Genomic DNA, 26,841 nt, shown 5'->3' on the forward strand with positions numbered 1-26,841 from the left:
CATTTAACTAGTGCAAGAATATTTCTCCAATTTTTTTCAAAACGAAACATAAGTTGGGAAAAAAGACTATCTTGCCCCCCTGTCAGTATTTGTAGAGAGTCTTAAAATACATGAAATTCCATAATAAATAACTACTTTGTTAAATGTTTACCAATCCTTCAAACCTGAACCTCCCAGGAGTCGACTGGGGACTATCGTATCCAGTGATGTGCCCAGGATTTTCGAAAGATTTTGTATACTTTTTCTTGGTAGTCAGCCCTCATTTTGTCATATTTTTCTGCCATTGACGTTCCTTTTTTTAGGAATACTGGCCCAAATGGGGGGTTATAACCCCAACCAACCCCTCCCCCCTTGGGCACGCCACTGATCGTATCGTACCCAAGGTGTTGGATAGAAATGACAAGTCTCACGTAACACAGCTTACATCACGTAACATAATGTTACTTCTGCTTTTCGGATCGAACCAAAACCTTTAAGTTGTATGGGGTGATGTAGTTATTCTTCATTCATCTTTCAGATGGTTATCACTTGCTTGGCCTAAATGTGATATATGCAAGAGGTTACATTTAAAGGAATGGCGATTGAAATTAACTTAAGTTAGATATGGTTTTTGTACTCTCCATGACTGAACCGATATGGATTGATTTAGAAAAGGATATTACTTGCCTTATAATTAGATGAAGATTATTCCCACACTTGTCCTCTCCAATATCACTTGCCTGACCTCCCTGTCAGACATCAATCTCCTCACACACCATTGTCCAATAATTCGTTCTCCCCTTTGCTTCTCTTTTACAATCCACAGTCCTTATTCTCTCTCATATTCTCGCCAACTGTCAACTCCCTGTCAATTCCAACACTCCAAACCTCCTCGTTTCCCAAGTCAATAACCTTACGTTTCCCTCATTGCTTATTCCACATTCCTATCTCTGTTTCCTACTATGCTAAGAATGACATAAGACTTGTCATTTCTATCCAATACCTTGGGTACAATACGATTCCACCAAGAAATTGTTGGTTGCTCTATTACTAACAAGATAGGAGATGAAGAAACTTTGATTTTTTTATTGTCACATAATCTCTGAGAGGACAAATCATCTCTTTCTACTGGACTTTTTAAACTACACCTACAAATTAAATGAAAATTTTGACAGATATATCAAACAGAGGCTGCCTAGACATTTTCTTGAAGTTTCGTGGTTGGTACAGTCATGAGTAACTCATCATCTGAAACTAATTGTCTCTAATCTTGTAAGGCAGGCAAGGAACAAGATGACATACATTAATATATAATTTGCCTGGTAAGTGTATATTCAAAAGTTCCAATATAATAACTTGATAAGTGCTAATGCAACGTTATATATGTAGCCCACATTTAATCTTCTAAATAGCAATGTAATGAACTAACAACAAAAGCAAAATATAAATTTAAAACAAACTTCATGTTAGAAAGCAACCCAGAAAGTTAACATTTTTACACAATTAATGATAGAATGTAGAGAATTTCTTACAGATTAATTTCAAATAACATTTTTTTATTTCAGTGAATCGTGCTGCAAGTGAATTGATGTGCCCAGACAATGTATCAGGATCCATGTTCAGTCAAAGTTGCACAACAGATGGCGACTGTGGTGTTGACTATGTATGCTGCAAAGCCAGCTTTAGATCAATCTGCTACAAAGGAATTCCTAAACCAACCGAACCAACAACAACAACTACTACTACTACCACCACCACCACCACTACTCCATCAACATTAGGTATGAATCATGCTTGTTATACTGAAATGTACTGTATCTTATCAATCCCAAAATAGATTTCTAAATACAACCCTGATTTTTCAGTACTGTGTATTGGAAAGGAAAAGCTTTATAGTTAATAAGAAATGAATCTGGGGTTCTACAGTAGCAATAATTACAAAAATATACCGCGTGAGGCACCTAAAAGTACCATCTGAAATAGCGAAGAAACCAGAAACAGTAGCGATGTGAGGTTTGCGGGAAACAATAATATCAAATGGGGCTCGTAAATCGGAGGTAATATCGACAAATGGGGCATCTGGAGCAAAGTCATATTTTTTTTAATGGAACGATATACAATAACATGCATAATATAAAAGAGCACACGCAGAGAAACACAACACCATTGGTCTCATGCATCTACTGCACATAGGAACGAAGATATGGCCATGTGAAAATATGTAAACAAACTAACAAGTGGCCCACTTGACCGTCAGTACCACGGCATGTAAGACTTCTCAGGTGCCTGACAGAACTGCCTTTACGCAGAGCAAGTTTTGATAGCAGGTCCATGAGATCGTGTTAGTTCATAGCAAGCAGTCGTAGTGGTAAGAGCGAAGATTATGGTGTTCACAAACATAGAAAAAGCGGACATGATCCTGATTTATGGGGAATGCCGAAAGAATGCCTCAGAAGCCTACCGTGTGTACGCAGAGAGATATCCGGACAGACGACAGCCATCTCGACGTCTGTTTGGTAAGTTATTTATTAAATTAAGTGACACCGGAAGTGTAACACCACGAGCACGTGTGCGGAACAAGCCAACTACAGGTGAGGCAGGTGCAACAAATGTTCTCGCCGCTGTTGCTGTGAATCTGCACGTTAGCTCCCGTGAAATTGCCAGGGATGCTGGGATGAGTCAGCGAAGTGTATTGCGCATTCTGCACACACACAAGTTTCACCCATATCATATCTCCCTCCATCAGGAACTTCACGGGAATGACTTTGTGGACCATGTTCGGTTTTGCACATGGATGTTACGACACGACACACCCGATTTGTCACGTATCCTCTTCACTGATGAGGCAACTTTTACCAATCATGGAAATGTCAACCTAAGGAACATGCACTATTGGTCGGTGACAAATCCACATTGGCTTCGCCAAGTGGAACGCCAGCGCCCATGGAGTGTGAACGTGTGGTGTGGTATAGTGGGTGAACATCTCATTGGCCCTTTTTTTATACAAGGGACACTGAATGCTGACCGATACATACAGTTTTTACAACATGAACTGCCTGTACTATTGGAGGACATACCACTTCAGACAAGGAGGGAAATGTGGTACCAACATGACGGGTGCCCAGCTCACAGTGCAAGACGCGCTACAGCATGTGTGGAAAATACATTTCCAAATCGTTGGATTGGACGTGGAGGGCCTGTCAAATGGCCGGCTCGTTCCCCAGATTTGACACCGTTAGACTTTTTCCTGTGGGGAAAGCTGAAGGACATTGTCTACCGGGATGTGCCAACAACTCCAGAGCATATGCAACACTGCATTACTGCGGCCTGTAGGGACATTCCCTACGAGATGTTACATTCTGTGCAACGATCTTTGCGTGGGCGCCTCGTTGCCTGTATCGCAGCTGACGGCCACCACTTTGAACACACACTTTGACAAGTTTTCGCTTCTTACGCAATGGTTCTTCGACATACTGTCATGCTCATTTTCATTATGCTGTAACACTGTCAAATACATGGTGCTGACGATGTCTACTGTATTTTTTCTTCCTTTAACATGTTCTGTCTTCATCTTGTCCAATGGCTTCCGACATCTCATACTTGTACATGCCGTGGTACTGACGGTCAAGTGGGCCACTTGTTAGTTTGTTTACATATTTTCACATGGCCATATCTTCGTTCCTATGTGCAGTAGATGCATGAGACCAACGGCGTTGTGTTTCTCTGCATGTGCTCTTTTATATTATGCATGTTATTGTATATCGTTCCATTTAAAAAAATATGACTTTAGCTCCAGATGCCCCACTTGTCGATATTTTTCGAGCCCCATTTGATATTATTGTTTCCCGCAAACTTCACATCACTACTGTTTCTGGTTTCTTCGCTTTTTCAGGTGGTACTTTTAGGTGCCTCACGCGGTATAGTTCCTTTCAATTAATCCATGGCATAACAGCCCGTGAGAGCCAAGGCCAACCTACAGACTGCTGGCCTCACTCCCACATGCCTCAACAGAGGTGGGCGATTATCCAGTCAGCTACAGGGTGACATTGACGAATCCCGAGTCGTTGTTGTAGGTTTCCAAGACCGGGTTACACTATCATTTGTAGCTCTCCAATTTCCTCACGATGGTGGGTGTTCGATTACTGGTCCCTTAAACTGGCTGAAATCTCAGGAGAAAAGTTGTTACTCTTTTTCCCAGGAGACTTGAACCAGCCAGCAGGCATGCCATAGGTCAAGCCCAAAGCCTGATGCCTTAGACCACACACATCCATGGTGTGGGACAGTTCCTTTGTATTATATATAAAATATTGAGAAACATTTTGGAGATTTTTATTGACTTTCCCTGTTATAATCAGTGGCTTGACTTTACTATTAACATTCTTATTGCTATCAGAGTCCAATTATGACCCAATATATATTAGAAGAATATCTGAACACTTTGCTTGGTTCAGATTCTTGCATTTGTTTATTGTTATTCGTTCTTGTTTTCGGTAGGAAACAAGGGCAAGTAATGTGTGAATTCTTCAAAGAGGATTGCTTTATCCATATTGATAGCCAACTCGTTTCAAAATAGTGGGGAAACAATTTCAATTAACAAAACGGAAAAATCTTTGAGCTTTAACATTTGACTAAATTTCCCACTTATAAAAGATGGGCGCACCAGCAGTAGTGTAACTAACACGCACTGCACCCCCGCAACTTTCAGTTTTGTGCCCCTACTCGTTTTAAAAAAAATCCTTCTTTTCTAATACATTAATTCACGTCTACATTTATATTAGGTATGTACAAATATGAAAATTCATACATATTATGTATGAAAATAAACTGTTACTATAAAAATTACGATATTGTTAAATGACCATTACCAGTTCTCTGTGTTTTTTGATGGAAAGAAATTCTTTTGCCAGTTTGGTCAGTTTTCGAGCCCGATCACTTTGCGCCAGTCCACTCAATCTCACTCTTGTCATTGTGCTTCTCAAGTAATTTTTGATCAATTTTAGCTTGGAAAACGACCTCTCAGCTGATGAAGACGTCACAGGTAGGGCCAAATACAGCACATAAACATAAATATCAGGATTGATATTAGACAGAATTTTGTTTTCTTTCAAGAGAAATTCTGAAACTTTGCTGATGTTCGACATGTTCTTCTTTTGATTTCAGTTCACATTACATTCCGAAAATAAAAATTTCTGTAGCTATATTCATATTTATCCCAGAAATTAGTTAGTAGCGGATTCCACTGTCTGTTGTTGTGTTCCGTTGAGTCGGTGGTGTTTAAAAAGGTGAAGCTTTTTTTGATTTGTTTCATACTCTGAAATCAAGTGTTAACCTGATTTACTAGAATATCTAAATCACGTTAGAAAATCTTTATATCAAAACAATCCAATGGGTTGAGAAAGCCAACATCTTCTGTCAGTTTGCCGAAGAAGTTTTATACTTTTCTTTTCAGTTTGGTAGACACTGTAAGTAGGGAGGGGGAAGGGGGGCAGTGGTCAAAGTCAGCGTTGCCAATGCATTTTCTTCATCTACCCTTCGATGACTTTAACTATCCAGCTAAAGAAGGTTTTCCTCTAATCTAGTAATTCACTTTCCACTTTTCTAGCAATTAACATTTTCTGTCTGCACTTGTAGGGACATAAAAATATAATGTGTTTGGTTAAAAAATATATTTTAACGATGAAAGGGAAAACTTTTGTGAACTATCAGTCTTTCTTAATTTATCATTCTTACTGCACCCCCCCCCCTGCACCACGGGGGTTGCGGAGGTGTTATTTACGCCACTGCTCACCAGGTACATTAGCAGGGCAAAATCACAAAGGGAAAGAATTGCAAGAAAGCACTAAAGTTTTGATCTTCCTAGTAGTTTGAAAGGTTAGAATATGGGGAGACGACACCAACGTATACACTGCTCAGTCAGTTTCCATGACAAAGCAGTCAGCTTATACACCATGAGGCCACAAAAGTACCAGGTTCGAACCCTGATCAAGCATGAGTGGATCATTGTGTTTGTCCTATCACTATCTCATAAATTCATCATTATCATCACAATTAATCCACGTGGTAGCTGACCTCCATGGCAAAGTGGTTAGCACATTTTGCTACAATGCCAGGGGTCCTGGGTTCAAATCCCTACCTGGAAACGGGTAGTCCTTCATAATCCTCATCTTCATGATTAGTCAAAAGTGGCAGAAAAACGAAGTAAAATAAATCCACAAATCCAAGTGATAGAATAGCAATCTAAAATGACCAATTTAGTAATGGTTTACACTGTCCAAGGCACCAGCACCCTGAATACAGCACCTGCCTTACAACTAAATTAAATATTTTTCAATTTTCACCAAATATGAAAACAATGTGAAGAAAATCTATTTTTCACCACTATTGTGCATGCTTATGTACTCCTGTATTTAGATGAAGTTTTGCAATAACATTTTAATATCCTGTAATTCACAGTACACATTTCTAAAACAGAATTTTCTTTTCCAGCCACAAAACCAAAACTTGAGCTGATTTGCCCACCAAATGTAACAGGCTCTCTCTTTAGTCAAACCTGTACAACAGACGATGATTGTGGTATTTATCAGGTATGCTGCAGAGCTAACTATAGATTGATCTGCCACAAAGGAGTCCCCAAGTCCACTGTGCCTACAACTACAGTTCCTACTACTACGACTATAGTGACTGCAGGTAATTTTAAGAAGTTTAGTTATAACTAATTCTCCACTTGTCATGCTAATTTTTAAACACACACATTTACAAAGAATGAGATATGAAACTATGATAATAACCAATTGGATAATAACCAATTGTAGGGCAACATGAAAGAAAGCATTATGTATAGTGACTAGGGGTGCAGAAATAAGGATACATTGAAACCACTAAAATTTTTAGAAGTGCAGTATCTCCCTAAATTTTTTGATCCAAATTGTACCTCCTGTACTTGCCTCAAATAAGTTGACAGATGACCAGGGAGGAGTTCTGGCCAATATTTACAAGGAAATTACAATTCAAATAAAATTATGACTCATTATTGCAGATATTTGTCTGTTCTATATCTCTGTAACAGAATATTTTTAAATGTAAATTACTATACTATTTAGATTCTCATGTTTATGATGGGAAACCTTTAATTTATTGCATGTATAATTGACAATTGTGGATTTATAAATACACCTTCTTTCCAGCCACAAATGCAAAACTTGAGCTGATTTGCCCATCAAACGTAACAGGCTCTCTCTTCAGCCAAACCTGTACAACAGACGATGATTGTGGTATTTATCAGGTATGCTGCAGAGCTAACTATAGATTGATCTGCCACAAAGGAGTCCCCAAACCCACTGTGCCTACAACTACAGTTCCTACTACTACCACTACAATAACTGCAGGTAATAATCTATCTTTCTTAAGTTATCAAGTTAATAGTAGACAAGGAGTTTCTAATATATGAGAGCTGGTTTTATTGGAAATGCTTAGGATTATGCAAGAGAAACTATGCTACTTTTACAAGCATTTGGGGAATAAAATCAAGCTATGTTCAAAATAGTAATTATCTCCTTGCCAAGTCTTCCTTCTCTATAGTACAGTGGCCTAGTGGCTGGCAAAAGCAACCCCCACAATGTAAGGGTGGGGGGTTGAGATGTTCTCTCTGTGTTCAAGAAATTCAAAAGATAGAGGCGTTTATATGGAAAAAATCAAATTATGAAAGAGATGTGGGTCAGCAATGATACAGTTTGAACTGGAAATTCTTTGAGTTGAGCACTGAATAGAAACATCTGGGCTTGGTGGAGAGATCATTGGGTTGCTAGTATAGACTTGGTTTTTATGGACAGCTCCGCTGCACAATATACAGTCGTGTACACTCCACTTCTTCAAGGCAACTGTATCTCCTAATTCTGATGCATGTATGTCACAGACCACCAGCTCTTGCCTGCTCACCACTCAATTATAGTAACCAATACAAATTGTGTGGTCTTTATGAATACCCCCTCCCCCCCCCCCCGCACACACACACAGATATACACACCTATCTATATCCTAATGGCCACACCATATTTCCTCTTTTCACTACACATACCAATTTAGTTATTTTCCTTCATTCTCAAAAACATTACTTAAAAAATTGGAATATCTCAATATACATCATTAGGGCCTCCCAGATGGTGCAGTGGTAGCGACCCCTTGTAATCAAGGGGTGCCGGGTTTGATACCCATTGGAGGTACATAGTGGTTTAGACCTCACTTTAAACTGTAGGTCCAGTCCCGATTAGCCTTTCTGTGCATAAAGTGAACTTAAAACAACAATTCAATCAATTCAATTCAATTCAATCACAATATACATCTTTATACCGTATAAAACTCTTAAAATTAGCAAAGTATCAGCAATTCTATCATGACAATTGCCAAGAAGAAAGATAGGGGGGTTTGAGGGAGCTCCTTTAGTTTGCATATATTCTCTATGGCTACAAAACTTTTATAAAGAAATAGAGTAGTCAAAGATTTTAGAATTAACAGCATATTTTTCAGAAATATTTTTGTTCATAATATTTTTCCAGTTTAAAATTTCTATTTACTTATATGACCTCTGCAAAAGGATTATCATACCTGCTTGAAAACTGCACATGCTTCAATGCAGCAAGTTTGAAATTTTATGTATTTTCAAAGTTGATACAAGTTAGGGTTTATTATATAAGCAACTTCTTTCCAGCTACTTCACCAAGAATTGATTTGGTGTGCCCAGACAATGTGTCAGGGTCTATGTTCAGTCAAGGATGTTCAACAGATGCAGACTGCGAGCGAGGCTACTTGTGTTGCAGAGCTAGCTTTAGATCCATCTGCTACAAAGGAGTTCCTAGACCAACTACTTCAACAACAACAACTCCTACAACCACTACTATTGTTACTAGTCCTGAAACTAGAGGTATGAATATTATTCAAATAATACTCTCTTTTTAATAAATTAATGAAATAATTAACTTATAATTATAAAAACTTTAATTTTCTGTTTAACTTCAGATTTCATATAGTCTAGAATAAGTACGAAAGTTTATATTAATAATACAAGAAAGAAAGGATAAAGATAATATAAAATAGAAATGAACAAAGTGTTGTGTGTTGTTATCAGTGTATTTTAGTTCTGTTATTGCTAAAGCCCAGATTTTTATGTAATATCAACCCCTAAAATATGTACATAAATATGTAATAAAAATGTCTGAAATATGTAAATAATATGTAAATTCATAATTAAATATGTACTATAAATATTTATTCCAAACGTTACTTCCTATTTTTGTTACACTTTTTCCTCACAAAGGGATATGTTTATTTCAAAAAGACTTACAAAAATTGAAGTTACAATATTACAATGCTTACATTAAGTATTTTTTATGTTCTTATAGAGCAAAAATATTAACCACAATTTGAATATATTCAATATTTAATATACAATGTCACACCAGGTACCATTCAAAATGTTCAGTAGTAAATTTTCGTTGCCCAAATTTTTCACTCAAAAAGCACTTACAAAAATTCAGGTTACCTTTGATTTTAGGGCAGGCACTGTATTTAATTATTTAACTTACAATATGTTACCAGGTACATTTCCAAATGTTCAGAAGTAAATGTTTGTCGCCAATCAGATAATATGTTCTTGTACGCAGAGAAACTTCTCTCCACGTCACAAGAAGTAACCGGAGCGTACTTCAGGAGGTGAATGTGGTCGGGAGAAATATCATTGGGAGGGTTAACTGTTTCACCATTGAGAATGCGGCTCACTGTAAATAAGCTGACGTAACCTGGGTTTCTTTCAGTCACTGCATCAAATTTTCTTCGAGCTTTCTCTCCCACATCTCCTCCAACAGCAGACAGTTTCTTTCTTGCATCCTCATATATATCCATGGCTTCCAGGAGAGGAAGCCCAACAGTTTCAAGTTTTTTTATGCTTGTATCAATCCAACCAAAATTGCTGTTTATGTATGCCATATCGCAAGCAAGTTTGGTGTCCTTGAAGAGATTTTGAGCAGTGCGTACCGATACAGCTGAGTCCGCCGAAAATGAGTCAAGCACAGATTTCACTTCTTCAAAATGTTCGTTGTAAAACTTACTTGCCCGGATCCAAGTGCCCCATCTAGTAAGAATAGGTTCCCGAGGAAGTGGTACACCTGGCAATTGTTCCTTGTAAACTTGCACACGTTGTGGTGCCTTCAGAAACACCTTTTTCGTGGAAGAAATAAGTTGGTTGACTTCCGGGAAATTGCCTCTCACCTCCTCAGCAATGCGTTGGAGAGCATGTGCCAAGCAAGTAAAGTGGATCAAGTTAGGATAAAACACTTTAAGTGCCGTAGCAGCTTTTAACATGTATGACGCACTGTCTGTGAACATGAGAAAAACTCTCTCTTCTTGTATGCCATCCGGATACAACAATTTAAGACTGTCATTCACAAATCGTGCTATGGTGGAATGATTAGTACGCTCTAGAACTTTGCATGCAATGAGATGTGGTGTAGATGGAGAATCAGCAATTAGCATTCCAACAATGAAATTACTTACATACCGTCCCAAAGCATCAGTTGTTTCATCGATGGAAATCCACACATAGGAACTGCCTACTTCTGCCCTAGTTGATTCTAAAGTTTCTTTGTAGGAATGTGGAAGATATCGCTTTCGAAGGGTTGACTCGTCAGGAAGTTTACGGCCACAATATTTTTCCAGAAAATCCCGGAACTTCGGTACTTGAATTTTATACCAAGGGATGTTTTCTGCAATCATTGCTTCGCACATTTCCTTGTAAAACACACTGAATGAAGAATCCTCTTGCATCTGGGTTAGTAAAACTTGCTTCTTTTCACTCCGTAGTAGTTTGTTTTTCACATGAAGTGAAGTGCGAACATGTTGATCTAATTGAGACTTCATAGTGCACCCAACTTTTTTATCGCACACTCGACAAAAAATAACTTTACCATCCGTAGTAAATGCATCATCGACTGCTATCCAAGATCGCAACTTTTGAGATAACGAGGAGGTAGGCGGAGCCATTCCAGCTTTCTAAAGCTAAAACACTGTTTAAATACTGAGGCAAGCTCTTCTTAAAACTCCAATGGTTAAAATGAAAAGGCTTCTACGGTTGAGTTAACAATACTTCATTCAAGATTTGTCGCCGCCGGCTGCAAAAATCAAAACGATCACAACAATGTACGGATGAAAGGTAAGTGCATCTCAGCGTTGTACTTGCCACCTTCCATTGTTGGTTCTCTTCGTTCCCTGTGTGTTGCTTGCCGCTCCATGTTACAAACTGGAAACTGAAACACTGTCGAATCTTGATGTAATTGTTCGATGCAGCGAATCAACAAACTGCTATGTACGTACAATGAAGGCAAATCACACTTTTAAGTTACTATATTTTTTTAGACCTGGAAATGGGGAGGGGAAGTGAGAAGATACTTTTTTAACTAGTAAGCCAAAAGTTCATTGGATTTTCCTCTTAAGGACTGTTTTATGTAAAAAACATTTCATATCTTAGGAATATGTAACATTTAGTAAAATATGTAAAAATATGTAATATAAAACTTCACTGTGACATCTCTACTGACGTAATTCGTCAATATATTTTAATTCCACGCTTGTACATATAAGGGAAAAAATATGTAATTACATAGAAATCCGGGCTTTAGTTATTGCATATGACAGAAAGTCAATGAAGTATAAGGAACCATACTGGACCTTTTAGAACAGACAGTGGCGGCGATTAGGGGATGGAATGCAGTTGCCCCACACATTTTGCCACTTTTGCTCCTGCATTATGCTAAACCTTATCTACCAAGGTATTCTTGCCCCCTCCCCCCCCCCATGCCCTTCAGTTTCAGAACCCAATCGCCACTACTGAGAACAGGGATCACTACATTGTCAATCGATATGTTCTCACACACTCACTACTGCCAACAATCTTGAAGGTTGCATCATCATGCTAATTGCACCTCTCCCACAGGCAGCAGACAAGGTCAATAACAGTAATCCAGAAACAATAACAGTACGTAACTCTTTAATATACTAAAATCATTTTCAGCTCATGTGCACTGACATTGAGCATCACTTGGGCATAAATAAAAGTAACAAAATTTAGCATACTTTTGAAAAAAAGCTGATGAAAATACCTTAGGTGTCAGGCATGGCTATCCATGTATGTGTCAACCAGTGGCGGCTCTAAGGGGAGAGCCGCCGTGCCATGGTTCTACCCTCAGAAAAATAAATAGCACTTGCTTTGACAAAATATAGTTAAATTAATACATTTACGAACGAGGAGATTCGAATCTCGTAAGCATTCCAGCTTACGGCCGCCTCAATTCCTTCGCCGCATCCCCAGCTGTTCTCTCACTTGCTCTGGGCCAGCATAGTTTGGCCTGAGCGCAGAGCCATGCACGGAGGCATGAAAAAGTATCCGCAGTTATCGAGTGAGGAGGTGGGGTGGTAGCCCAGTGGCAGCCATGACACAACCAGCCGTGCCAGGTCGCATTGTGGCACGATGCGAGAGCTTTCACATTGTGTTGACATAGTTGCAAACTTCACAGAGAAGTGACTAATCCTGACCGATTTGTAATACTCATTGGAGAAGTAATTCGCGAGAAAGATACTTTCCTGCATACTTGGCAAGAACGAACGTAATATCTTCCCCAAATTTATATAACCATTTAGATAGATGCGTCTAAAGAGCCATCCAGACTTTTTTGTTATCGATTTCTTCCTTAAGAAAAGATATATCCCTTGCTCTCATGCACACAGACACTCATGTGTTGCAACTGACATTGACAACATTGAAGAGATTTACTGTAAGTACAAAATAATTGCCTAAATATCAAAGGGAATTCGCATCACCAGGGGATTTTTTACTTTAATATTCGTAAAAAATCACACGGAAAATCTATCAGTATAAGAATTTTACTTGGAGATATAATTCAATTTCTTGCATTGAATTCTAAAAATTGTAGATCTACAGTTCATTTAGCAGATAATCATATTTCAGTTGTTAGTAACACCGGGTCTCTAATTGTCCAGTGTTTTTCTGTTTAGTGAAGTGAAAGTGTCCAATGGTGTGTGAAAGGAAGGGTAGTTAGTAAAGATGAGTCAGATTAGAGCACTATTAAATACACCGTTTTCCAAGAAACTATACGATATTAAATTAAAAGTTAAACAACGCCAGATTTAAACATCAATTCTATTTAAAAATATCAAAAAAATGGTAAAGGTGACAGGCGTCGAAATTTTAATAGTCGCATTTATTGCTTAGAAACTCTGGGCGACCTCCGCACAGCATGCTTCGACACCAGGGATTGCGGGTTCGAATCTTGGCCTAGGCATCGGTGTTCTTTGTGAGTGTTCACTCATCCTTATCTTCGCGATTAGCCAAAAGTAGTACAAATGCATAGTAAAATAAACCAATCTTAGGAACTCTGAATTTTTGTCTGCAATTTTAGTAAACAAAGTTCCATTAAAATTATCTCTTTCATTAGATTTCTATGACATATGCTAGCGAAAAATTTTCGATTTCTTGATCACGTTGGCACTACCCATCATACTAGTTGCCAGCCGCCACTGGTGTCAACTATGGGTATCTAGTAACTGCCAGAAATTTAAAGGTAAACTTTGGTGAACTGATAAACCTAAGAAGTAAGTAGCAGCTCAAGGCAAGAAATTAACTTGATCAACCTGTCTGGCCATGAGAGATATGACAGTATCTCAGAAACTAGCAAAATGTGTACATCTGAAATTTTGTAAACTTAAATATCTTTGAAATAGAATTATAATGCTACATATTTCTTTAATTGCCCAGTCTGAGTGTTAAAAATAATAATTTCATTATATCTTAAATATTTTTATCAATCAAGAAATTATTATAAAAATTTCAACAGATATTTATGCAGATAGGTGCATAAAGAGAGTTGCAAAAGTGTAACAAGGTGCTATGCTGCAGGAAATTATTTTATGAATTGAATACATGTATTCTTATTAGTGATGGCATTTGCAAGTTTTTTAAACTGCAGAAGATGTCACTTATTGTTAAACATTGTCTTAAAAAAAATGACCAAGTGCTCACGACCATGTAATTAATTTGCAGAAGACTGAGTGTTCAAGAAGTAAGCGTATGTTCCATTTTTGTATGTATAAAATTTGAGAATTTAATTGGAGCAGATAATCAGCCAAAGGCAAGCAGGTACTCTAAGATAATACATCTAACCAGTTGTTCCCTACCTTGCACATTTACCAACCTAGCAATATTGCATTTAACATATGTCAATTATTTTAAGTCTTGGCAAAAAACACAGACACACACACGCACTCACACACACACACACACACACAGAGATATAATATGTATTTGTATATGTGTCTCTCATGTTTTCGTCAAATTGATGTTGGGCCAACGGTGGTGGTTGCCAACATTGGCCCAACCATGAAAAATGAGTCAAAATCAGTTTTAAAAACAACTTTCTCATGCTAAGACACAACTTTCAAGAGTATGCTCTAAATTCTAGAGTGTAAAATAAATGACATGTAAAAGTCTTTCTTTTCGAATATTTCAGTCACAGCACATACTGGAAATGTAATATTTTTTTAATGAAAGTAGAAGGTATTTTTAACTTGCAGTCACTCAACAGACCTTTGTCAGCTGCCATGGATGAAAGAGGTGTTGGGAATTGCTTATTGTTTGTCTCTTTAGCTATAGTAGAATAAGAACATTCTTACAGGTATTATTGAGAAGGTGGAAGTGGAATCACACGAACCTAATCCAGAAGTGGAAGTGAACTGCTTGCTCATTTTGCAGCTTTTTCTTTTTGCAGACTCGAAAATGCACATAAATTCCAGACGATCTGCAAAATTCCCTGACATTTCCCTGATTTTTCCAGGTTTTCCAGACACGTAGAAACCCTGTTGAAGGTACCTTGAGAACAATGATACCATGTGACTGAGAAAGTGTTGTGTATTTTTTTTCTTAAATAATTTGTATTATTGTTTACATTTGGCATCACAATAAATTTTGTATATATCAGAACACAAACATATCCCTTCTTTAGTTTTCAGTACGTTGGTCCAATGTAAAACCATATGTTGGCCCAATGTAAAAAAAAAACATGTTGACCCAACGTAAAAACCAACGTTGGAACCACAGCCAAAATTGCCGTTGCCTAACAGTATGTTCTTACATTTTGCCAACCATTTTAACCACTTTTGGTTACTTGGATTGATATGATTCTTATACTTGTGTCATCTATAATTTTAGCTATGGAACTAAAAAGTAATGATCTTCTTCAAGTTGAACATTCATGCACTTAAATAGGTTACACTTTAAAAGTATAAGTTAATATAAGAGATACAGCTATAGAATAACATGAATATAAAAGTTGAGTAGATTACCAAATTATAATTCACTGCATCTTTTCAGGAACTTCACCTAAAATTGAGTTCATGTGTCCAGAAAATGTGGCTGGTACTTTACTCTCTCAGGGATGTACAACAGACAGTGACTGTGAGAGGGGCTATGCATGTTGTAGAGGCACCTTTAGGTTAATCTGCACTAAAGGAGTTCCTAGACCAACTAAACCGACAACAACGACAACCACCACCTCTACTACACCTGCTACACTAGGTATGAATTGTTCTGGAACTTAATTGTATTAATGTCAGCCTCTGTGGTAAAGTGGTCCAAAAGTAGAAGTCGTAGGTTTGAACCCTGGTCTGGCATGGCTATATCATTGCATTTGTCCTTTCACCATTTCATCATCGTCATCATCAAAATTAAATCAAGAGATGCAAGACTGGCATAAAATAACACATACACACACACATAGAAATAGAAATTGTATTAACAGTAAATTGAATATAATGTTATAATCATTATCCTTCGCCATTTCCTGACTATGGCTGGGTTGGCATAGAAGTCAAGCCTCTCCATTTTTTCCTGGTTTTTCACCACTCCTCTCTTTCCACGGTGTTCCAATTTTGTCTTCTTCTTCTAACACACTCCACTATTTGCTCTTTCCACTGACACCTTGGTCTTCCCTTTAGCCTTACTCCCACTGCTTTTACATTGTAAGCTCTTACTAGTAGTCTTTCTGCATCCATCCTCTTCATGCATCTGAACAATCTCATCTGTGCCTGATCAATCCTGTCCTGAAGCCTCACCATCCCCACTGTCTGTCGGATCTCCTCATTCCTTATTCTATCTCTTCGAGTCTTCCCCAAACTACTCCTTAAAAAATTCATCTCCACCGCCTGCATCTTTCTTTTGTCTCCCTCTGGCATTGTCAAAGTCTCTGCTCCATACATAATTATTGGAACATAGTACGTACTATATATTACCCTCTTGCATTTCATTGGTGCATCTCTGTTCCATTTTAATCTTCAAATGCTTTGATATAGTCCACCACTCCTTTGTCCTCTTGTGTTTACCTCTCCATTTATTCTTCCACTTCTCTCAATTATGCTTCCTAGATATTTGAAACTCTCCACTACCCTCAACTCTTCCATGTCCACCATTATTCTTTGTACATTTCTGGGTCTCTTTCTTGTTGTTATTAGCACCTTGCTCTTTTCTTCACTGAATTTTATTCCGATTTCCTCATTCCAACTATCAAGCTGTCTCTGTACTTCTTCCCCCCTGTTTCCCCATATTACTAAGTCATGAGCAAACAACAGGGCCTTATCTCTTCCTCTCTTATCTTCTTCCCCACCTCTTCGTTAATTGCATCCATTGTAATTATGAAGAACAGTGGGGAAAGATCACTTCCCTGTTTTAGTCCATTACTTATACTGACCTAGTCTGTTCTTCCCACTGGTGTCTTCACACAGCTCTGATTGGCCTTGTATGTGCTCTACACTATACACATTACCTCTTCCTCCACTCCTTTCTCTCTTAGAGCCTTCCAAATCTTTGTTCTGTCCATGCTATCACATGCCTTTTCTATATGTAAGAATGTCATAACCAAATCATTTTCATACTCATAGTACCTTTCCTGTAATTCCCTTCTTATGGTGAATATCAGATCTACTGTTGAACTGTCTCCTCTAAATCCATACTGTTCCTCTCTCATGTTCAGCTGTGTTACTTCCCTTATTCTTTTCTCTAATATTTTAATATTAATTATAATACTATAATGTTAGTAAGAATTAATGTTTTGAGATGCACATAATTTTGTTCAGGACTAGCTGTGCAAATTAACCAAAAAGATGTAAATGTAATAAAAAATGCTACATAGATAAATTTATACTTAAAATATTGGACCAAAATGACTGAAATCAAATAGTAAAGTTGAATATTCACATATAGGTATATCCATTAACACTGAAGTCCCAGCTGGAATTATTTCAATTGACTCCGATAACCAACAGGAGTTCTTAGGTGCTTTGATTGGTGCATTGGAATAAATTGTGTTCAATTGTAAAAAATCAGTGAACTGGAAGGAACTGTGATCATTTATAATCAATGAGTGAAGTGAGGCAAATTGTGTTTCTGTATTTTTTATTATTATTATTCCTTGTGTATTATTTTCTTTCTCTCTCACTTCCTTATTGAGAAGGGTTGGTTTTAAAAATACTCCAATGGAGCAAAACAAGACACATTATGAACATATTACTGTTATTGTAAATTCTACAAGTGAAATGTTCATCATAAAGTAAATCTTTACTTTCATCTCAAAAAATTAAATAACTTAAGCAAAAAGTGTATTACTCTTTCTATTTTTCAATTTATATGTTGAAATGTACTAGCTGTCCACAAAATCAGCCATAAATATAGTGTGTTTAGTGGGGTCGGAACATCGGAAAATATTTCACTTCGGGCGGAGAACGTGCCCTCTGGGGGGGGGGGGATACTACATTAATTCCCGAACCTAAAATGCCCCCGACCCCAAGTTTTTAAGCCCTCATTTGTCTGTAATGGTGTCTTCAAAATGGCGGCCATGATAAATATTCTATTCGTGTTCATTGCAGTTATTTATCATTCATGACATCTTATTTCCACCTAATTTGCAGTTTATAACTGTATTATGATAATGAGAAATTAAAAAGACCCATTTTATCAAATATTATTAGATATGGCGGTCAATATCGCCACGAAAAGTCTAAAAATAACCCTTTCAGCTGTATGATCATGTTTGGGATAAAACCTTATGTTTTGGAGGTTCTAGAACTCAACGGTGATGTCGAAAGAAGTGTCGGACTAAGCCCACGAAATAATATTAGTTCAATTTTTATAATCTGTATATATACAGGGTGTTTCAAAAGTCTGACACCAAAGGACAAATTGCGTTATTAGTGCAGATGGTGAAAAATGGAAAGAGGGAAAGTTGTTGGAAATATGAGGTTTTAAATATAATGTGCGTGAATTTTCAATGTAGCATGCACCGTTGAGGCTGTACGCTGGTACGAGCCTCAATGAGAACTGACATTGGTTTGTTGCCACATGCATCGTCCTTAAAGGGAGCATTTACATTATCCCAACACCTTAAGAGGCTAAGGGTTCATGCAGACTTTGTCTTCGGTGCCCTAGGTTCGCCTTATCGAGTAAGTTGTGTGTCTCAATGAATAAGGGAAGACATCTGGTATTGTTCATCGAAAGGATGGAAGCAGTGGACCAAAACCAGCAGAAGAAAAATATTAAAAAATGTACTGATTTGTATGTTACGGGTTGCTATCTTCCATCATCACGCTGCTTCTCTTCCAGATGCCTCTGGGACACAGCCAAGGGGCCAGTGGCATGCATGGAGGGCGTCGATATCCACATCCAATCTTTTGTCCAATTTTGGCGCTACTCAGGACAACTTGTGGTACAATCATCATTTCTATACCTACTTCGTCCAAAATTTGGTCCCAGTGTGCCGTGAAAATTCTGAAAAAGCAGTGTGACTTCTTATAAGATCAGAGATCCAAGAGACTGCTGCATTTGATAGGAACAAACGCTAAGACCATCCAGATGAACTTGATGGCACTGCAAGGCATCGTGAGAGAAATACAAAGGACTTAACAATACGTGTCAACAGGGAAGTACTCGTATATATCAACCGCAAGTACCTTCTTAGGACGTCCAAGAGTTCACTGCCACTTCGGACGGTGAAGGTGTAGATGATCCAGACAACGTTCCCTCTACGTGGAGAAATAAAAATATGCAGCGAGGGAGGTCCCAATTACTGTATCAGCAACATAGCCACAGTAGCCGTTGTGACAGCAGCTCTAAAGAAACACCGCACAGTGACGGTGGAGGACACATCGAAGGTAGTTCAGAGAAGCAAGTTGTGGTGACAAAGGAAGACAGCGTAACCAGCAGAGGTTAAGGTATCTTAGTATCGCCAAAAGAGGACAAACGATTGGATGTGGATATCGACGCCGTCCATGCATGTCACTGGCCCTTTGGCTGTGTGCCAGAGGCATCTGGAAAAGAAGCAGCGTAATGAGGGAAGATAGCAACCCGTAACACACAAAAAAACTACATTTTTTAATATTTTTCTTCTGCTGGTTTTGGTTCACTGCTTCCATCCTTTCGATGAACAATACCAGATGTCTTTCCTTATTCATTGAGACACACAACTTACTTGATACGGCAAACCTATGGCACCGAAGACAAAGTCTGCGTGAACCCTTAACCTCTTAATGTTGTCTGAGCCCAAATATATTTTAGTGGTGATCTACCCTGATTAGAAAGAAAAAATTAAAACCTCTTTCCTTTCGAAATGTTATCCTTTGTTCATATCACTATTCGCTAATGAACAACCCCTATTTCAGAAAACGTTAGTCACAATTACAGGTTTTGTAGTTGTGTGCTTGTGCATATGTGTGCGTGAGCATGTGTGTCACACACACATACACACATATACATACATATATGCACTTCTTACGTTGCCTCTAACTTTGCACCATCATTCTCACTTTACCGAGTACATTAGGGTGTTGGGATAATGTAAATGCTCCCTTTAAGGACGATGCATGTGGCAACAAGCCAATGTCAGTTCTCATTGAGGCTCGTATGTACCAGCGTGCAGCCTCAACGGTGCATGTTACGTTGAAAATTCACGCACATTATATTTAAAACCTCATATTTCCAACAACTTTCCCCTCTATCCATGTTTCGCTATCTGCACTAATAACGCAGTTCGTCCTTTGGTGTCAGACGTTTGAAACACCCTGTATATATACAGATTATTAAAAAAATTAACTTGTATTATTTCGTGGGCTTAGTCTGACACTACTTTTGTCGTCATCGTTGAGTTCTGGAACCTCCAAAACATAAGGTTTTATCCCAAACATGATCACACAGCTGAAAGGGTTATTTTTAGACTTTTCACAGCCATATTGGCCGCCATAACTAATAATATTTGATAAAGTGGGTCTTTTTAATTTCTCATTATCATAATACAGTTATAAACTGCAAATTAGGTGGAAATAAGATGTCATGAATGATAAATAACTGCAATGAACAGGAGTAGAATCTTTGTCATGGCCGCCATTTTGAAGACACCATTACAGACAAACGAGGTCTTAAAAACTTGGGGTCTGGGGTGTTTATGGTTCGGGAATTAATATAGTATCTGCCCCCCAAAGGGCACGTTCTCTGCCGGAAGTGAAATATTCTTCCATTTTTTTCTTGCTTTCCAACCATACTAGTTATGTAAACTGTAACTACACAATAACAAGAAATGCTTTCAATATAAGTTCTCCTTGTGTTTAAATTACACTTCTTTTTTATTTCAGCAACATCCCCTAGAATTGATTTGGTGTGCCCAGACAATGTGTCAGGGTCTATGTTCAGTCAAGGATGTTCAACAGATGCAGAGTGCGAGCGAGGCTACTTATGTTGCAGAGCTAGCTTTAGATCCATCTGCTACAAAGGAGTTCCTAGACCAACTACTCCAACAACAACTACTACAACCACTACTGTAGCAACAGTGGGTAAGAATTCTTATTTTGTAATAGTTAATTATCTGTCAATGAGAAATTTTACACTAAGAAGATTACAATGTTTGTTTGTAGCTGTCAAGAAAGATGAGATGACTTGCTGGTTGATGATATTTAATTACTGATCCACAGTCACAACTTCGAAGGCCAGGTCATCGAGATATTTTATTGGATTTATTTCAACTAATCATTAATTATCATCATCACGATTAACCTACAGAGGTAGAAAAATTATGTAAAAATAATGAAAATACTAATACAGGGTTAGCCTAAATGATGCATCGGGTTGCAAAGCACTGTGTATTTGCAAGTATATGACGTACAAAGACGGGTGATAGATGAAAAGATAGATACACTCACTAAGTTTCTGGTACATTCTACAAATGTTCAATGTGTGCACCCTGGGTCACCCGGCACACATCCAAACGGTAATCCAGTTCCCTCCATACGTTCACTAGCATGTTTCCATCAATGTCCGTCACAGCAGCAGTGATGCATTCCTGCAGTTCTTGCAGCATTGTTGGCATTGCGGGTACATAAACTTTGTCCTTAACATAATCCCACAGGAAGAAATCACATGGCGTGAGATCTGGCGACCTGGGGGGCCATGGGAACAGAGGAACATCACCCAAACCAGCATGCCCTATCCAGCGATGTGGCAGTTCTCTGTTGAGAAAGGCACGGACAATTGTGCTCCAGTGAGGGGGAGCCCCGTCCTGTTGAAAGATGAAAGTCGAGGAGTCAGCAGTCAGTTGTGGCAACAACCACAACTGCAACATATCCAGGTACACGGAACCTGTCACCGTCTGCTCGATGAAGAAAAAGGGGCCATACACCTTTGTCGTGTATATGGCACAGAAGACGTTCACTTTTGGCAAATTCCTTTCCAACTCCAAACAGACATGCAGCAATTCAGTACCCCACACTCTCACATTGTGACAATTCACCTGTCCCGACAGATGGAAAGTCGCCTTGTCGCTGAATATCAATGTTCCCGCAAAGTCATCATCATCTTCCATAGCTTGCTGCATTTGGGTACAAAACTCCAATCGGTGGGCATAATCATCTGGAGTTAGGTGTTGTAACAGTTGCACATGGTAGGGTTTGAAATGCAAACGACACCGCAAAACATTCCACACTGTTTTCTGCAGAATGCCCAGTTCACGGCTTGCACGAACGGTTGATTTTTGTGGGCTGCGCACAAAGTGCTGTCTCACGCGCTCCATGATTTCCTCAGAGACATGAGGTCGCCCCGTGCTTTTCCCTTTACACAGGCAACCAGTATCACGAAACTGGTGAAACCAATGCAAAATGCTCTGGTGACCAGGTGCAGCTTTTCCGTATTTGCGTACGAATGCATGCTGAATGCTCGTAACCAACGAACACTTTGCATATTCTAACACACAAAACTCTTCTCCTGCATTGCTGCCATCTTGTAGAGTGCCGTCACAGGCCTGCCATCTAGCGCGCACGCGAGCCACGAGGCGGGCTTCTTCAACTTGGTGAGTGTATCTATCTTTTCATGTATCACCCATCTTTGCACGTCGTATACTTGTAAATCAACAGTGCTTTGCAACCTGATGAATCATTTAGGCTAACCCAAATATCAACGAAAGTTACTTCATGCCAAAATTCAGAAAAAAAAACAGTATGAGGAACAAACAGTTTCATTTCGATTATCACCAGGTAAATGTTTATGGCTTAGGGTAAAAACACAGTGAAGCACATCCCTCATCGCTAATTGCCAGAAACTCGCAGGGACAAGTGAAAGGTTCTGTGATTGGTCCACTCAAGGTCACTTCTCCCCTTCGTGGAAGACACCCTCCTCATTTTCCCAGTTTCTTTTGACAGAGGTCCGCTCAACGGAAAGAATGGGGACCAGTTTGAGTGGGAGAGGCTTGTGCAATGGTTTTCGAGGTGCCTGTCCGACATCTGGTTCATTCATTATATCCTGACATTTTTATGGCTTGACCGGGCTCCGTTCGATTAGCAAGGGTCCTTGTGCCGCACTGTGTTATTACCCTTAGGTTTGAGTAAACCAATGCAATTTTCATTAGTGTCAATATTCAGGTTTAAAACATTAATGTACACTAAAATGAACATATTTTTTTGTTTCAAATGCCCATCTACATTAAAATTGTGGGTCAGCATACAAGTCAAGGCTATTCATCTTCTATTCCTCAGCCACTGCTCTTTTCACAACCCCTACTACAAGGGTCATCCAGAAAGTAAGTTCCACAAAATGTAACGGAACAAAACACTTTATTGCAAATTGAAGTACAGGTTTTGAACTATGTTGCAACATAATTGCCATCCCTGTTGAGACACTTATCATAACGAGACACCTTATTTTATATCCCCATATCGAAGAACGATGCCGCCTTTGTTGATAACCAAGTGATTACAGATTATTTTACTGCATCATCATCCTCAAAGCTCTGGCCATCAAGGAAACCTTTCAGGTGCAAAAATAGATGAAAATCAGATGGGGCGAGATTTGGGCTATACGGGGGATGAAGAAATGTTTCCTAGCCAAAGTATGCAGCCTCCATATGGGGATGAGCATTGTTGTGAATGAAAACAACACCACAACTCAACATGCCACCGCTGCTTGTTTTGGATTGTGCGACACAATTTTCGTAGAGTTTTGTAATAGGTGTTGGCGTTGATAGTTTCGCCATGCTCCAAGAAGTCCACAAGCAATACACCTTGTCTGTTCCAAAACACGATGCACAGGACCTTCCGAGTGGTCAGAACCAGTCTGGCTTTAGTCTTTCGTGTGAGGATGTGTGTCTCCACTCCATGGACTATCATTTTGTTTCCGGAGTCTCATGCAACACCCTTGTCTCGTCCCCAGTCATGATGAGATTCAAAAAGTCACCACCCTCCTCACAGTACTGTGCCATCAACAGTAATGCACTCCCCATTCGGTTCTTTTTGTGATCTTCTGTAAGCGAGCGTAGGACCCAGCAGGTACACAATTTGCAGAAGTTCAGTGTGTCCGACACAATTTCATGAAGCAGCGGCAGGGAAATTTGTGGAAAATGTACAGAAAGTCAGGGTGAATCGTCGGTTCTCTTTAATCTTCTCTTCTACAGCTTGGACCAATTCGTCTGTCACCAGAGATGGTTGCCCACTGCGTTTCTCATCATGCACATTGTTCCACCCTTCATTAAACTGTCTAACCCATCTCCGTACCATTGAGGCACTCATGATATGTTCACCATACACTTCACCAATTTGACAGTGAATGTCAGCTGCTGACACATTCCTTGTATTCAAAAACTGTATGACTGAGCGCACTTCACACGTGGCAGGTGTTTCTATTTTCTTGAACATTATCACAACCCACTACAAAGTGTCTGCACTTCAGTCTTCTCTAACACTGATGTCTCTGCCTTGCCAATGGGTCCAACTACCCGGCCCACATGCACACACTTGCTATTGCAGTGCAGCTGTAGCATAAATTGCAAATGGAACTAACTTTCTGTATATGCTTTGTAACTCATCTCTCCACCAGCCTCTTGCACTTTCCCCACTTATATATTTTCAATGGCATGGCCACACCATGTTCATATACCCTAACCATCTCATGTGTACCTGCACTTTCTGTGGAATCTTCTCAATTCTTTATTCGGTTTCTTATGGTCTTCCCTACTGCACTCCTTAAAGATTTGTGTCCATTTCTAGTGGTGTATTTACTCATTTCTGCAAATGAATTTTAACCTGGTCTTTTCGATTTTTCATTCCAACCATCAAGATGTTTCTATACTCCTCCTTCACGACTTTACTCAATACTAAATCACCAACAAACAGTAGTGTTTCTGACTCTTCTTCCCATCCTCTTTGTCAATGACATCTAGTGTGATGATAAAGATGCACTTCCCTACATTGGTTCATTAATCATTAATGATGCTCAACTATTCTGTTTAACATTGATGGCTACACACAGTCTGATGATGAAGATGAATGGTGAGTTGATAAAAATAGACGAAGGAACAAACACAATGAAATGTACATGCCTCTTTTATTATTCAAAGCTAGCCTCATAGCATCTATGTTAAACGATGGAATTCAATGAATGTGTAAAAGGTAAAGGTAAAGTTCCCTGTGCACCTTGCACCATGCCATGAGGTATATATAGGGGTCTCACACATTCTTCGATCTCTGTCATTTTGGAGGTGATGTGATCGATCAGCACCACACTCACCACCAGGTACAAATATATTTGAGGCTGGGTGAGCCCCAGAACCACTTTAAAAGAGGGAAGAAGGCTGGAAAAATTCGGACCTTAGATCACCCACCCAAGGAATAGAACCTGGGTTTCCCACGTGGCAATCAGACATCCTACCAACTAGACCACCATGGCTCCCCGGATATCTTAATTTTTATTTGTGTGCTTTTAATGTAGGTCACTTTCTGCCTCTCTAGGCTAATCGTATTGATGAGGATGAATGATGTAATGAGTATATGAAATTGCTGAGGAGGTACTCGGAACGGAACACCCCCATTCCCAGGCCAGAACTTGGTTCTCTAACCTTCAGTGCTTAGATTATGAGTCAATTACTGAACACTGTCTGCCACTGACAGAGGTCCCAAAACAGATACATTCAGTGAACTTAGAATATACACTCCTCCCCTTAGTTTTATTTCTGACTGAACACAGTCTGTTTCATGTACTTTAATGTTGGAAATTCTATCTGTATGAAATATTAATGAGCTTACTTGAATCCGTATGAGCCAAAGAAATCTCTGTGTTTACATAATAAATGTATTTGCATGAACTTCTACATCTATATCTATATTTCAGCACTAACTACAAAACTTCAATTGATATGTCCTGAGAGTGTAACAGGGACTATTTTCAGCCAGAGTTGCTCAACGGATGATGACTGTGGCATCTTTGAAGTATGCTGTAGAATTAGTTTCAGGTCAATTTGCCATAAAGGAGTTCTTAAACCTACTGTGCCCACAACACCAACAACAACTACCACTACTACAGGTATGAACCTTACATAATGGCCCTCAAATACATGGTGTGAAATCATTGAAGACTGGTGGAGAGCTGGACGATCTTCATTTACACACACACACACACACACACACACACACACACACATATATATATATATATATATATATATATATTCACACACACACCTGAATTTTTATGGTATACATATCTATTCTGTTGATACATGAAAAAAAATTATATCTGCCAACTGGTAAAGCTATGGCAAATATAGGTTTTTAAAATTTTGAACATGAACACCTATTGAAATTGTAATATTATTTTTAAGTCTCATATTTCTTTGATCAAAAAGATTGAAGAATAACATCCAAATAGTGGAAATGCATAATAATTTGTCATTAAAAACAAATAACAAATCAAACTAGAGGGCTGAAAACAATGGTAGAAGTTTTTAAAATGATTTTCTACAGTAAACCACAGTGGCTAGTGACCAATAAAAAATTAGAGGAAACACAATTGACTCTCCAGTTTAGGAAATGCAAATTATAACAATATGTATTAATTTAAACATCTCTTGTAAATAAATAAATTGAGTTTTGGTTACAAATTCTGATTAGGCAACAAAATAAATATCACATAATAAGCAAAATTATATTTACTGTACTGTAATGTACTGCACTGCATGTAAAAATTCCCTAAATTTTGGGACTGCATTTAATAGTGGAAAATTGTAAGTAAAAGAAGGAAGAAAGGTAAGAATTGGGACATTCACAAGCAACCATGCCCGAGTGCTTCGCTCTGCCCACCCAATTTCCTCCCTTTCTCTGTCGTTGAAAAAAAAAAGGAGAAGTTGATAAGAGCACTGTATCATGGAAGGCAGATGATTTCATCTGAAGAAACAAGTAAACGAAGCAGATATTCTTTCAGAGAACTGATTTTTATAGCACATGCTATTG

General features: G+C 38.6%; 2 protein-coding genes across 3 annotated transcripts in view; one reads left to right on the forward strand and one right to left on the reverse strand.

Moving 5' to 3' along the window:
- Zpr1 (zinc finger protein Zpr1) overlaps positions 1-26,841 on the reverse strand; it is a 188,947-nt gene that overhangs the window by 139,856 nt on the left and 22,250 nt on the right. The window lies entirely within an intron of this gene.
- LOC145985138 (uncharacterized) overlaps positions 1-26,841 on the forward strand; it is a 100,436-nt gene that overhangs the window by 41,295 nt on the left and 32,300 nt on the right. Inside the window, exons 2-8 of one of the 2 annotated variants that reach the window (XM_083118792.1) lie at positions 1,545-1,760; positions 6,466-6,666; positions 7,164-7,364; positions 8,684-8,896; positions 15,410-15,613; positions 20,710-20,907; positions 25,724-25,915. In XM_083118792.1, the coding sequence (XP_082974918.1) occupies positions 1,545-1,760; positions 6,466-6,666; positions 7,164-7,364; positions 8,684-8,896; positions 15,410-15,613; positions 20,710-20,907; positions 25,724-25,915 (1,425 nt within the window). The remainder of the gene's footprint in view (positions 1-1,544; positions 1,761-6,465; positions 6,667-7,163; positions 7,365-8,683; positions 8,897-15,409; positions 15,614-20,709; positions 20,908-25,723; positions 25,916-26,841) is intronic. The other variant, XM_083118793.1, reaches the window with a different exon arrangement.

The sequence above is a fragment of the Lepisma saccharinum genome, chromosome 3, assembly GCF_977018435.1.
Source record: "Lepisma saccharinum chromosome 3, izLepSacc3.1, whole genome shotgun sequence".
Lineage (NCBI taxonomy): Eukaryota > Metazoa > Arthropoda > Insecta > Zygentoma > Lepismatidae > Lepisma > Lepisma saccharinum.